Genomic DNA, 14,166 nt, shown 5'->3' on the forward strand with positions numbered 1-14,166 from the left:
CCTTCAGGTGTTTTCTGAATGTCAGGTAGTTGTTTCTTCCCTTGACTTCTGATGGGAGGGCGTTCCACAGGGCGGGTGCCACTACTGAGAAGGCCCTCTGCCTGGTTCCCTGTAGTTTTGCTTCTCGCAGTGAGGGAACCAACAGAAGGCCCTCGGCGCTGGATCTCAGTGTCCGGGCTGATTGATGGGGGTGGAGACGCTCCTTCAGGTATACAGGACCGAGGCCGTTTAGGGCTTTAAAGGTCAGCACCAACACTTTGAATTGTGCTCGGAAACGTACTGGGAGCCAATGTAGATCTCTCAGGACCGGTGTTATGTGGTCCCGGCGGCCACTCCCAGTCACCAGTCTAGCTGCCGCATTCTGGATTAGTTGTAGTTTCCGGGTCACCTTCAAAGGTAGCCCCACATAGAGCGCATTGCAGTAGTCCAAGTGGGAGATAACCAGAGCATGTACCACTCTGGCGAGACAGTCTGCGGGCAGGTAGGGTTTCAGCCTGCTTACCAGATGGAGCTGGTAGACAGCCGCCCTGGACACAGAATTAACCTGTGCCTCCATGGACAGCTGTGAGTCCAAAATGACTTCCAGGCTGCGCACCTGGTCCTTCAGGGTCACAGTTACCCCATTCAGGACCAGGGAGTCCCCCACACCCACACGCCCCCTATCCCCCCAAAACAGTACTTCTGTCTTGTCAGGATTCAACCTCAATCCGTTAACCGCCATCCATCCTCCAACCGCCTCCAGGTACTCACACAGGACCTTCATCGCCTTCACTGGTTCTGATTTCAAAGAGAGGTAGAGCTGGGTATCATCCGCATACTGATGAACACCCAGCCCAAACCCCCTGATGATCTCTCCCAGCGGCTTCATATAGATATTAAAAAGCATGGGAGAGAGGACGGAACCCTGAGGCACCCCACAAGTGAGAGCCCAGGGGTCTGAACACTCATCCCCCATCACCACTTTCTGAACACGGCCCAGGAGGAAGGAGCAGAACCACTGTATAACAGTGCCCCCATCTCCCAACCCCTCTAGCCGGTCCAGAAGGATGTTATGGTCGGTGGTGTCAAAGGCCGCTGAGAGATCCAGCAGAACTAGGAAACAGCTCTCACCTTTGTCCCTAGCCCGCCGGAGATCATCGACCAGCGCGACCAAGGCAGTTTCAGTCCCATGATGAGGCCTGAATCCCAACTGGAAGGGATCCAAATGGTCCATATCCTCCAGGCGTGCCTGGAGTTGTTCCGCAACCATCCACTCAATCACCTTGCCCAAGAATGGTAGATTTGAGACTGGGCGATATTTGGTCACATTGGCCGGGTCTAAAGATGTTTTTTTAAGAAGCAGTTTAATGACCGCCTCTTTCAGTGAGTATGGGAAGACTCCCTCGCAGAGGGAAGCGTTCACTTGCTTATAACACCAAAATGAAGCTAAAGGAATTCAGAATGTGCAACAGGGTCTTCTGGAAGGGATACTGTACCCAGTGGAAGGTTTAGGAGTACTAAATGCTTCTATATTACTGGTACTAAGAGGACAGGGGACTCAGCCAGAAATCTGGATGAACACTAGTGGGGCCTTATCTAAGAGGAGAATACAAACACAGTGAATTAGAACAAATGATTAACATCTTGTCCTTAATGTACTTCAGGCCAGCATTGATGTACCTGTTTATTAAAAGCAATATTCTGAACAAAATGGCAGCATCAGTTTCCCATTCATATAATTCAGCACTTGCAGGGTCACAGAAAATTCAAATTAAAGACCTGTTCAAACTTAGTTACAATGAGTGTGACTTTGTGTAATCTATATGTTTAAACAAAAGTTGACTTTGTGTAATCTATATGTTTAAACAAAAGATGCAAGTCTTATCAAGACATATATTCTACTGAAATCAGGGAGGGGGGGCTGACTCCCAAGTAAACATATGTATTATCAGACTGTCAATGATGCTGTATCATTTTGGTGCTATATTCCAGCTTTCCAAAGAATTATGCTTTGGTCCTCCCTTGGTAAGCCTGCTATAAACTTCACATTTGGGGGAGGGGGGTGAAGCTTTGTCAATATGACAGGAGTTAATTAGATGACAGCTTAGGATAAAAACAGATCAATATGGCAGCTCACTCTACACTGAAGAATCTTAGCCACACAAATTTCTGTCACACAGCACCCAGGGGCAAAGTTATTACACAATGAAGTTTAAGACCCAGAAAGTGAGGTGACGTTTATTCAAAATCAGTAATGCCACCTTCTGGTGATTATGTGAACAGATTAAGAGCATGCATTTTAACCAGGCATAGGCAAACTCCGGCCCTCCAGATGTTTGAGACTACAATTCCTATCATCTCTCACCACTGGTCTTCTTGTTAGCTTTGTAGTCCCAAACATCTGGAGTTTGCCTATACCTGATTTAAACTGATGTTGGGATTGCCGATCAGAAGCTTGGCGGTTTGAATCCCCGTGACAGGGTAAGCTCCCTTTGCTCGGTCCCTACTCCTGCCAACCTAGCAGTTCAAAAGCACGTCAAAGTGCAAGTACAGGTGAAATTCAAAAAATTAGAATATTGTGGAAAGGTTCATTGCTTTCAGTAATTCAACTTAAAAGGTGAAACTAATATATGAGATAGACTCATGACATGCAAAGTGAGATATGTCAAGCCTTTATTTGTTATAATTGTGATGATTATGGCATACAGCTGATAAGAACCCCAAATTAACAATTTCAACTTTGGGGTTTTCTCATATATTAAACTCATATATTAAACTCCAGTAGCTAATGAAAACAATTGCTTACATAAATGGATTTTTCCATGATATTCTAATTTTTCGAGTTTCACCTGTAGATAAATAGGTACCACTCTGGTGGGAAGGTAAACAGCATTTCTGTGCGCTGCTCTGGTGTCAGTGTTCTGTTGTGCCAGAAGCGGCTTAGTCATCCTGGCCACATGACCTGGAAGCTGCCTGTGGACAAACACTGGCTCCCTCAGCCAGGAAAGCGAGATGAAAGAGGCAACACGTAGACCGATGAATCATGGGCACAATTATATCTTTATAATTTGCAGCGAAGTAATAATAGCAACACAGGGGTTTATCTTATTCTTAAGGAAAGCGAGATGAGCACCGCAACCCCAGAGTCGTCCACGACTGGATTTAACGGTCAGGGGTTCCTTTACCCTTTACCTTACAAAGCACAGCAGCTGAGTGACAACTGAGCTGTACAAAGTAAAGGTGGAAGCGAGATTCAAGTTATTTTCCTTCACGCATCTGACCTGGTGTACACAAGTTCACTTACCTGAGGAAAAAAGTGTACAGATGAACAAAGCTTGGACTGCCTCAAACTGTCCTAAGGACAGCGGGAGAAGAAACCATCAATTCTTCAGCCAGTCAGGGGAATGGCCACAATGGAAATAAGATGGCCAGTTAAACACAGAGCTTTTCAAACTTTTCATTTTTAGACACGCATCATTTCACAACATGGTAATTCAGTGTTACTAGCAGGTTAAACTAGAGGTTAAACTAAACTAACCCCCTTCCAGCCCGAGGAGGAGCATGGGGAGCGTTCACGCAACACACCTACATACTGCAGCCGACACAGTAACATGTCACAACTCACAGTTTGGAAAGCTCTACTACTGTATAAGCTCTACTCCAAAGCCCAGAAAAACAGCTTGGAACAAAATCCCTTTCTGCCTAAAAAAAACCCAAACCTTGAAGAAAGGAGAGGGGAATGCAAAAGCATTCAGAAAAGCTGAAAATAAAAAACGTCTCTCAATTATTCCTGCCTGAGAGAAGGCAGTGGTGAGGACAATAATGGAGGCAGCAGCCAAGATGGCGCCACCCTCAAAAGAGGCCTCTTCCTTGCTTAAGAAAGAACATGGAAGCAATAACTTAGAGAAGAATTTGCAACACAACAAGATGCTACAAAGAAGCTTATTAAAAATACCGGTACTTGAAAAGAACTAATGCTTCCAATGGAAGCGAAACTGACAGAACTTAACACAAGGCTTGACTTTTTAACAGAAAACAACAAAAGAATTAAGCCAAATTCATTACAAAAAGATCAAATAATTAGAAAAAGATATGCGCAACATGCCTGGAGATGCAGAAAACTGAAATAGGAGAATAATTTTACATTTTTGTTCTTCTGAAGAGCGTATGGAAGGAAATGATCCTGCACATTTTATTGCATCATGGCTTAAGTCAATGCTTCCAGACCTCATAATCTCTGCAGCTGGTTTTGAACAGGCACACAAAGCACTCAGACCCAAACTGAGGGTACTTCCCCCATGATATACCGGTAATTGTCTGCTTTGCCCGTTACAGGAAGAATGAGGAAGTGTGGAACAAACTGTGGAACCTAATATCCTTATAAAAAGAGCCCAGTTATGGTGATGATGGTCTGGCTTCTGAAACACGGGGTGGGGGTGGGGATGCTTGCAGAATTAAACTGCAAAAAGCTGGAATTAAATATTGCTGGAGCTTCCCCTTTGATCTTATCACAAGAGGATCAACACAGATCACAGCAACAAAGAGACTGGAAGCAACGGATCTCCCCAAAACTCTTGGAACTGATCTACCTCTGGAATGGCAGCAAGGAGAGGCAATGGAAGAAGAACACACCAAACTTTATGATGGAAGCTTGAAGGATAGATCTGGCAAACGCCTTACACATAACAACAGAGGAGATCACTACAACACATTAAGCAGATTCCTTCACCCTAGACCCTCCCTATGTCTAAGGCCTGGTAGTCAAAGCCTTACACATCCTCAGGGTCTCTGACTGCCTGGAGCGGTAGCAGCTTGGTGTGAGCACAGCACTGATTTGGCTCTACCACTGCATCTACACAGAGCTCCCCCTGTCTTGCCCTTCCACCCGATCCTTGTTAAGCAGTACCAACATGTGGTGCTGGGAAGACAGGAGAACAATGCAGGCCTGGTGGCTGATGTTGTTTATAGTACCAAAGCCTTCCTAATGAGGAAGTTTCTGCCATGCAGCAGAAGTGCCATTAAAGAAAGGACAGGGCAGCCTTTCTGCAGGAAGGAGCTTCCACCTAGAAAAAAGCTCTGACCCTAATCCCAATCAAAAGTGCTTCAAATGTTAGTGAAAAGCAGAGGGCCTCTGCTGATAAACTTTAATAAAGATGTGTGATGGTACCAAACTGCACTGCACTTGAAAGATAACCACTTTCCCTTTGAACCGAGCTCACAAACACATGGGCAACTAATTCCGGTGACATTTTAAGGGTGCAGGGGAAGGAACAATTTCAATAACGGAGTATTTGTTGAAGGCAACACAGAAATCTTTTCCACCAAAGCCTTTAAGGGCAGGGCTGGACCTGCAAAGGTCATAAGGTTTTTTTTCCAACAGTGAGAATCTATTTTAACTGCTCTGAATGCAGCTTGGGCCTTCTGTTCTGGACCGTGTTACTAAAGAGAAACAAAAGAGTTCTACACATATCATATTTTGATCCTACTCTTTCTTCAAGGGGCTCAAAGTCCTCAGACAAATTTAACTTTGGGGGGGTACGCCCTTCAGAAATATGCAAGCATGACAGGCTGAAAGCTAAAATTAAAAGTTATTAAAAACTGAAATGTATCTAACAGCCAACCACCACTCCTTCCCCATTTCTCTTTTCCCCCAAACAATTCATTTACCATGAACAAGCAACTAAACAGCAGCTACACCCACAGAAAACGCTTTAGGTTACATGATCTTATCCAGCTGACAGAGAAGCAACATCCCTCAAGAGCTGAGTATCAATTTGACAAGAAAATTAAGGAGTAGGTGGCTAATTAAACAGCATTCATAACTACTCAAGCCTATGCAGAGTGTTAACTAGAGCTCCACAGGGGGATCATTTGGGGGGGGGGGTTAGTTTTGGAAGTTTGTTTCTTCAAGCCAGGATTGCAGAAAAGTTGTACGTCTGATGAAATGGGTAATGAAAGTGCACCAAAAGTTTCTAGTACAGGATTTTAACACTCAGTTTCACAACTATCACAATCTGGTGTTCTCCAGTTGCACTCTCTCAGCTGTTGGGAGCTGCTGTCAAACATCTGGAGAGAACCTGTTTGAGGAAGGCTGCATAGATTATACCTTTCTCTCCACTCCCCTTCTCATAACCCACCATTTCTGTGAAACCTTTAACACTGCCATCCTTGCTAAGCTAAGTGAATCCCCAATACAGTGGTACCTCAGGTTACATACGCTTCAGGTTACAGACTCCGCTAACCCAGAAATAACGCTTCAGGTTAAGAACTTTGCTTCAGGATAAGAACAGAAATCGTGCTCTGGCGTCGCAGCGGCAGCAGGAGGTCCCATTAGCTAAAGTGGTGCTTCAGGTTAAGAACAGTTTCAGGTTAAGAACGGACCTCCGGAACGAATTTAGTTCTTAACCCGGGGTACCACTGTACAGTCAACTTCATCTGACTGACAAAATCCGAAGACTGCCCACTAATGGTTCCTTGTCATCCTGGGGAAAAGTGACAAGGGGGCTGCTGCAGGGTTCCGTCCTGGGCCCCTCATTGTACAACACCTTTATAAATGATATGGATGAAAGAATGGAGGAATGCCCATCAAATTTGCAGAGGACACCAAACTGAAAGGGGTACTTAACACCACAGAATACAGAATCGGGATTCAAGATAACCTTAACGGATAGGAGAATGTGGCACCTAACTAACAAAATGAATTTCAATAGGGAAAATTTCAGAATCTATACTTAGGCACAAAGACCAAACTGCACAAATGTAAGATGGGGAAATGTGGCTTGCCAGTAATACATGTGAAAAGAATGTAGGGGTCTTTGTAGACCACAAGCTTGATTAACAAGAGCCAATAGTGTGATGCTGCAGCAAAAAATGTTATTGCTGTTCTAGACTACATCAACAAAAGTAGAATGTCCAGATCAAGGGAAGTCATAGTATTGCTCTATTCGGCCTTGATCGGACCACACCTGGAGTCAGAGGACAGGTAGTGCCCTCCCAATTTTTGGTAGTGCTCTCCCAAATCATCATGTGTTGACTAAAATCTAAAGAAGCCATGACTAGATAATGTTAGGATCATTTAGTTTAGGCAAAGAGTTACAAACTGTGGTCCAAGGATCACCAGTGGTCCACAAAATTCATTCAAGTGGTCTACAGTGGGTTCACATTAAATATTTATATTATTTTTAATTGTATTTTTATTGCTTTTTTATTTCATTATATTACAATTTGAATTATAGGAACTGTAAGAAATAAAAGTGGCAATAAAAAGACAATTTTAAATCACATGGTACCTAGCCTAGCACATTACAATTGGTACAACAGGCTGCAAAATGATGTAGTGGTATGCCAAGACCTCTAGCAGTTTTCAAGAGGACCACAGGGAAAAAAAGTTGGGAAACCACTAATTTTAACAAGTATATCTATCTCTGATAACCGTCTCATATTGGGACAATTTATTTTAAGATTGGAGAGCTGTTTGTCTGTTTAATACCAAAGCTATATAGGACATCAGAATATCCTGCACAATCTTATCACTCTTTGTCATATCACTTGAAAAAACTTACTATCAAAGACTGAATCAACTGATTTCCAATGTTAAGAAAAGTAGACATGCTAACAAATAACTTTTCCGACAGATAAATATATATGCAATTTTGACATGATGTGAACTTCAGCTTCTGTTCCCCTAGACATACATCTGCAATCAATTTTCAATGTGTGCATTTTAAATTTATGATGAAGGAATATTCATAACCAACCTTTCTGTTAAAAATTGCCCAGTGTGTTTAAACAAAATGTAATAACCACCATCACAAAAGCAGTGTGTTTAAGTGGATGGTGTCTCAAAAAAAGGTACGACCAACAAATGAAGCTCTCCTGCCACCTCAAAATGGTACCTGTGGCAAAGGAACAATACCACAAGGGTACAAACTAGGATCCTGCATCTGCTGTTTATGCAAATAATGCACTGATTGCCTTTTTCATAGAGCAAGAATATTCAAATGACAAGGAGCTCCTCAGCATGTTGTCTCATTCCTGTGTCATGTTTTCAGAAGAGACAGTTTCTCCCCGTTAGGAAAATGGTAGTAATAACTCCCCATATAACTCAAAAGCCTCTGAATTGCAAATACACATGGATATTATTTGTGAGGCAGAAACAGCTTCATGGCAAGCCAATTTCAAGCAGAAAATACAAAACCATGAGAATTAAGTGTTGGCTGAGTAAAGAGCAAGAAGAAAGGGGAAGAGCTATGTGCCAGCGAAGGGTATGATTAAAAGAAACAAGGCTATTGGGAGGGTTTTAACCATTTTATAAACAGCAGACAGCTGCAATCTCACTGACATTCTGACTAGAAGTAATTGGCAAGTAAGAGCTGCATCTCTAACAAAAGACAATCAAAACGCAATTGAGGGGAAAGGTGGAATCCTTCCCAACGACACTGCCAAAATTACTGATATTAAAAACTATGGCAACACTTGGATATGGCAACAGAAATATGGTAAAAAGTGATGGGAGTGTAACATTCAGCCCCTTCTGATCCATAAATTACAAGCATGTGCCTCAATTCTTTTGCCAAACCCATGATTCTCTCATCAGCTCATCAAGTTTCACATCCTGTTTTAAGACCAAACAGGCTTTTAACAAACATTATACATAATGTAATTGATTTGGGAGAATCCTCACAATAGGCTACATGCTGAACAAGTTTGTCAGTGCATGAGTGATGAGCTTCTGTACAACTACAGCACCACCCACCAGGTTGATAAACAAAAGGCAGAACATCCAAAACTCAGTCCTTCAGACAAATCCATTTTCAATTCCCATTGCAGATAAGTGACAATGGCCCTGACAAGTTGGTGACCATTTCTGAAATCAGTTTCTGCACCTTGCAAACAGAAAAAATTAAAAGATCATGAAATTTAATTTCCTCCAGAAAAAAATCCTTATTTGTCTTGAGAGAACAAACAAGCACTGAGATAATAGCGTTAATGTATTAAACACAATTCATTTTGCACCAAAACACATACCTCTCATGATGCACCTCCCTTCGGAGCACAGAATGATCCATACCGTCAGTATTAGTAGCTCCCCTGTTGAGAAAACAAGATAAAGACTTTAAATGTTCTGGTTTTTAAAAAGGAAGCATAGCACCCTAATGCACCATGTTATCTTAATAAATCATGTGAGCATAGCTCACTGGAGTGGGGATTAATTGCCAGTGAAGTCAGTCACAATGCCAAGACCATCCATTGTTTAGTTGCGAAAATGAAGCTTTTGTTTCTCAACAAGGAAGTACTGGACAATAGGTTTGCTATTCACCAGTGGTGTCCTGGCAAACCTTGAAGCACAGGAGCTCTCCATGACAGCCTCCACAGCCCTGCCCCCAAGCAACATCCAAAACATACAGGCAGTTTGCGTCCATCCATTTTATACATATAATCAACTAATAGCAGTACACAGCATAACGCCCAGTGTATTAGGACCTGCTTACTGTCCTCCTGAGACAAGTAGGGATCTACTGAAGGGTGGTGGGTGGCTAGCATGTTGAAACTTAGCTGGTGGGGTTCACATCTCTGATCAGCTTTGGGGCAGAAACATAGTTACCTCGGGAATAGCCCTATTAAACTCTGTTCCAACTTCTTAGGTCCAACACTGAATTTTTGCAAAAGGTTTTCAGCCAGCTGAAATACCACCTTTAACATTCAATTAGAAATGTAAACAAACTTGCATAGAAATACAGTGGTACCTCGGGTTACAAACACTTCAGGTTACATAGTCCGCTAACTCAGAAATAACGCTTCAGGTTAAGAACTTTGCTTCAGGATAAGAACAGAAATCGTGCTCTGGCGGCGCAGCAGCAGCGGGAGGTCCCATTAGCTAAAGTGGTACTTCAGGTTAAGAACGGACCCCCGGAACAAATTAAGTACGTAACCAGAGGTACCACTGTATTACAATGGCTAGCATGAAGTTCTGGGCACCACAGTTCAAGAAGGATACTGACAAGCTGGAACATGTCCAGAGGAGGGCAACCAAAATGGTCAAAGGCCTGGAAACGATGCCTTATGAGGAACGGCTTAGGGAGCTGGGTATGTTTAGCCTGGAGAAGAGAAGGTTAAGGGGTGATCTGATAGCCATGTTCAAATATATAAAAGGATGCCATATAGAGGAGGGTGAAAGGTTGTTTTCTGCTGCTCCAGAGAAGCGGACACGGGGCAATGGATTCAAACTACAAGAAAGAAGATTCCACCTAAACATTAGGAAGAACTTCCTGACAGTAAGAGCTGTTTGACAGTAGAATTTGCTGCCAAGGATTGTGGTGGAGTCTCCTTCTTTGGAGGTCTTTAAGAAGAGGCTTATCAGCCATCTGTCAGGAATGCTTTGATGGTGTTTCCTGCTTGGCAGGGGGTTGGACTGGATGGCCCTTGTGGTCTCTTCCAACTCTATGATTCTATAATTCTATGATTCTGTAAGTAGGAACCCCATCAAAGGAAATAAGGGCTGTATAAAACCAAGTTCTACTCAGAGTAGACACAATGAAATTTTTGGGCTTAAGTTAGTCATGCCCATTAATGACAATGGGTCTAACTCCAAGTAGAACAAGCACTAGATACAACGTTCCGTATCCAGGCTCTGCTTGAGTCTTTTCCTCCATCTCCAGCTTCCTCTATGCGATATCCTGTCAAATGGTAATACAACTTAAAAGATTTGTTATCACCTTATTCACTTGTCACAACTGACAGTCTGTCAAATACCTCGGTGCACTCTCTGATGGCATCACCTATCCTGGTCTGATAGGTGGATAGGCGTGCCTGGCGTGCTCTGTTCCATGGGGTCACAAAGAGTCGGACACGACTGAACGACTGAACAAATCCTGGTCTGAAAATAAGCCAGTGTGGAAGAGCAGAGTTTGAATCCCCATTCAGCCCTGAAACTCCCTGGGTAACCTTGGCCAACTTAGCCTACCCTACATCACAGGGTTGTGGTAAGAAGAGGAGAACCATATACACCAACTTGAGCTCCTTGGAAGAAAAAGCTGGTATGTGAATGTAATAAATAAAAGTGTGGGAGCTGTGCTCCAACTGTTCTTGCTGTACCACATTCATTACAGTACATTGTAAAGTCCCTTTCTCTTTTTCAAACACATACTTGTAAGAGCCTTTTCCTCTCAAGTGGGCCCAGAACTGAAGATCTGGCAAAATAGCAAACATCCCATCTGCTATAAAAGACACATTAAGATTATTCAAATAACAAAAATCCCCTTGAGGAATAAAAAAGGGGGGACATTTAGCAGAATAACTGTGTCAGGCAGAGTGAACAGTCAGGATCAGAGAATGTCATCCTTCAAGAGAGAGACAGCTCCCTGGGCTGCACTTTCCTCTTCTGAAAATCCATATGTTGTTGTTGTTCAGTCGCTTAGTCGTGTCCACCTCTTCGTGACCCCATGGCCCAGAGCACGCCAGGCACTCCTGTCTTCCACTGCCTCCCGCAGTTTGGTCAGACTCATGTTGGTAGCGTCGAGAACACTGTCCAACCATCTCATCCTGTCATCCCCTTCGCCTTGTGCCCTCCATCTTTCCCAACATCAGGGTCTTTTCCAGGGAGTCTTATCTTCTCATGAGGTGGCCAAAGTACTGGAGCATCAGCTTCAGGATCTGTCCTTCCAATGAGCACTCAGGGCTGATTTCTTTAAGGATGGATAAGTTTGATCTTTTTGCAGTCCATGGGACTCTCAAGAGTCCCCTCCAGCACCATAATTCAAAAGCATCAATTCTTCGGCAATCAGTCTTCTTTATGGTCCAGCTCTCACTTCCATACATTACTACTGGGAAAACCATAGCTTTAACTATAAGGACCTTTGTCAGCAAGATGATGTCTCTGCTTTTTAAGATGCTGTCTAGGTTTGTCATTGCTTTCCTCCCAAGAAGCAGGCGTCTTTTAATTTCGTGACTGCTGTCACGATCTGCAGTGATCATGGAGCCCAAGAAAGTAAAATCTCTCACTCTCACTGCCTCCATTTCTTCCCCTTCCATTTGCAAGGATGTGATGGGACCAGTGGCCATGATCTAGTTTTTTTGATGTTGAGCTTCAGACCATGTTGATCAATTTAAGTTTCTTCAGCACCGGTAGCTGATGCATAAACTTGGATTACTGTGATGTTAAAAGGTCTGCCTTGGATTCGTATCGAGATCATTCTATCATTTTTGAGATTGCATCCCAGTACAGCTTTCGCCACTCTTTTGTTGACTATGAGGGCCACTCCATTTCTTTTACGGGATTCTTGCCCACAGTAGTAGATATGATGGTCATCCGAACTGAATTCACCCATTCCCACCCATTTTAGTTCACTGATGCCCAGGATGTCAATATTTATTCTTGCCATCTCATTTTTGACCACATCCAGCTTACCAAGGTTCATGGTTCTTACATTCCAGGTTCCTATGCAATATTTTTCTTTACAGCATTGGACTTTCCTTTCACTTCCAGGCATATCCGCAACTGAGCGACCTTTCAGCTTTGGCCCAGCTGCTTCATCAGCTCTGAATCTACTTGTACTTGTCCTCTGCTCTTCCTCAGTAGCATGTTCGATGCCTTCCAACCTGAGGGGCTCATCTTCCAGCATCATAACTTTTATATGCCCTTTGTCCATGGGGTTTTCTTGGCAGGGATACTGGAGTGGCTTGCCAGTTCCTGCTCCAGGTGGATCACGTTTAGTCAAAACTCTCCACTATGGCCTGTCCATCTTGGGTGGCACTGCACGGCATAGCTCATAGCTTCTCTGAGTTATTCAAGCCCCTTCACCAAGACAAGGCAGTGATCCATGAATGAGAATTCATATGATAAAGCAGTTTAAAGGAGCTTTGATCGGGTTTCCTTTCTACTGCCAATGCAGACCTATAGCAACCCTCACAATATCACCTACATCCTTATTAAGAGCTTCCTTCCCATAAGCAATGCATCCCTTCTCCAACTTGCCGCAAATGGAATTTTACATAGAATCCAGTAAAACCCAAACCAGTTATTACAAAGAATCCAGAAAGACCAAAACCAAAGCAGGCCTGAATAATTTGGTGCTCATCTGAGACTGTTTTTCACATCCCCTGCTAATGTTCTGCAAATAAAAATCTATAGTGATGGAACTGAAGTTCAAAGCAGAGGTAACATAGGAGATTGCTGTCTCTGCCTTTCCCCCTCCCTGCTCATCAGATTGAAAAAGCAGTTACAACAAGGAGACAGTCATAAAAAAAAACTCCACCCCAATCTATATGATTTGCAAAAACTATTGTAAGAAACATGTCTTTCTCGTCGGGATACGATCTCTGCTAACAAGAGTCATATCAAAGGACATAGATCTTAGCAAGCTGGAAGCTTTTGTTTCCCTACCATCAATAACTCACCCTGGATTTGAGACAAAACTGCTTTGCTACTTCTGTGGTGATCTACACAAGCAAGAAAGGCTGTCTCAATAATCAGCTGCCTTTCACTGGCACACCATCAAGGGATCAATGAGTTGATTCATATGTGCAAGGGAGAAGACTTCGATCTCCAAGTAAAAGGGAAAAACAAGCAAGTAAACACATGCTTATGATTATAAAGCACAGCCCATTTTATGTTTTGCAATTTGCATGAGCTGGGAAGCTAGAGGTGGGCAGAGGAGAGAAAGCAGTAGGGTCAGGCCAAAACTACTGTATCTCCTATCACATTGTAAAATCTCATTACCTGTGTTCCAAACACAAGAAGTTTCATCCCTGTTATGCATGGAGTAGAATTATGCTGCATATCTCTCAGGATTTTAATATCTCTCCTCACCCTCAAGATTCTTTCATGGAGCTCAGGATGGTGCACCTGGTGCCCCCTATTTTCTCCTCAATACCACTCTGGTATTGACAGGTTGGGTCAATTAATGCTATCTCTGCCCAAGATGATCCAATGAAAGCCACAGAGTAGGGGTTTTAAAACATTCTAGGTCTCCTGATACCTTGTCAAATATTCTATTCCCATACACCAGATCCATTTCAACAGACTAGTGCCCACCCAATGTTTCGGGGGGCATCAGGTTGGCTATCTGCATTTGCTGTGTGACTGAGATGGAGAGATGGATTTCAACTCTCAATGGATTTCATCTTTAAAATTTCACTAGTAGGATACCGAAATGCAAGCTTAAAATAAGTTCTCTTCACACCACCACC

At 43.1% G+C, this 14,166-nt stretch overlaps 1 protein-coding gene across 6 annotated transcripts in view; it reads right to left on the reverse strand.

Moving 5' to 3' along the window:
- KLHL13 (kelch like family member 13) overlaps positions 1-14,166 on the reverse strand; it is an 80,593-nt gene that overhangs the window by 51,228 nt on the left and 15,199 nt on the right. For 4 of the 6 annotated variants that reach the window (XM_033138293.1, XM_033138286.1, XM_033138288.1 and 1 more), the window contains one exon: positions 9,007-9,069. In XM_033138293.1, the coding sequence (XP_032994184.1) occupies positions 9,007-9,069 (63 nt within the window). Of the gene's footprint in view, positions 1-9,006; positions 9,070-9,583; positions 9,617-14,166 lie in introns of those variants that run through there. The other 2 variants (XM_033138287.1, XM_033138292.1) reach the window with 2 other exon arrangements.

Source organism: Lacerta agilis, chromosome Z, assembly GCF_009819535.1.
Source record: "Lacerta agilis isolate rLacAgi1 chromosome Z, rLacAgi1.pri, whole genome shotgun sequence".
In the NCBI taxonomy this organism is placed as follows: domain Eukaryota; kingdom Metazoa; phylum Chordata; class Lepidosauria; order Squamata; family Lacertidae; genus Lacerta; species Lacerta agilis.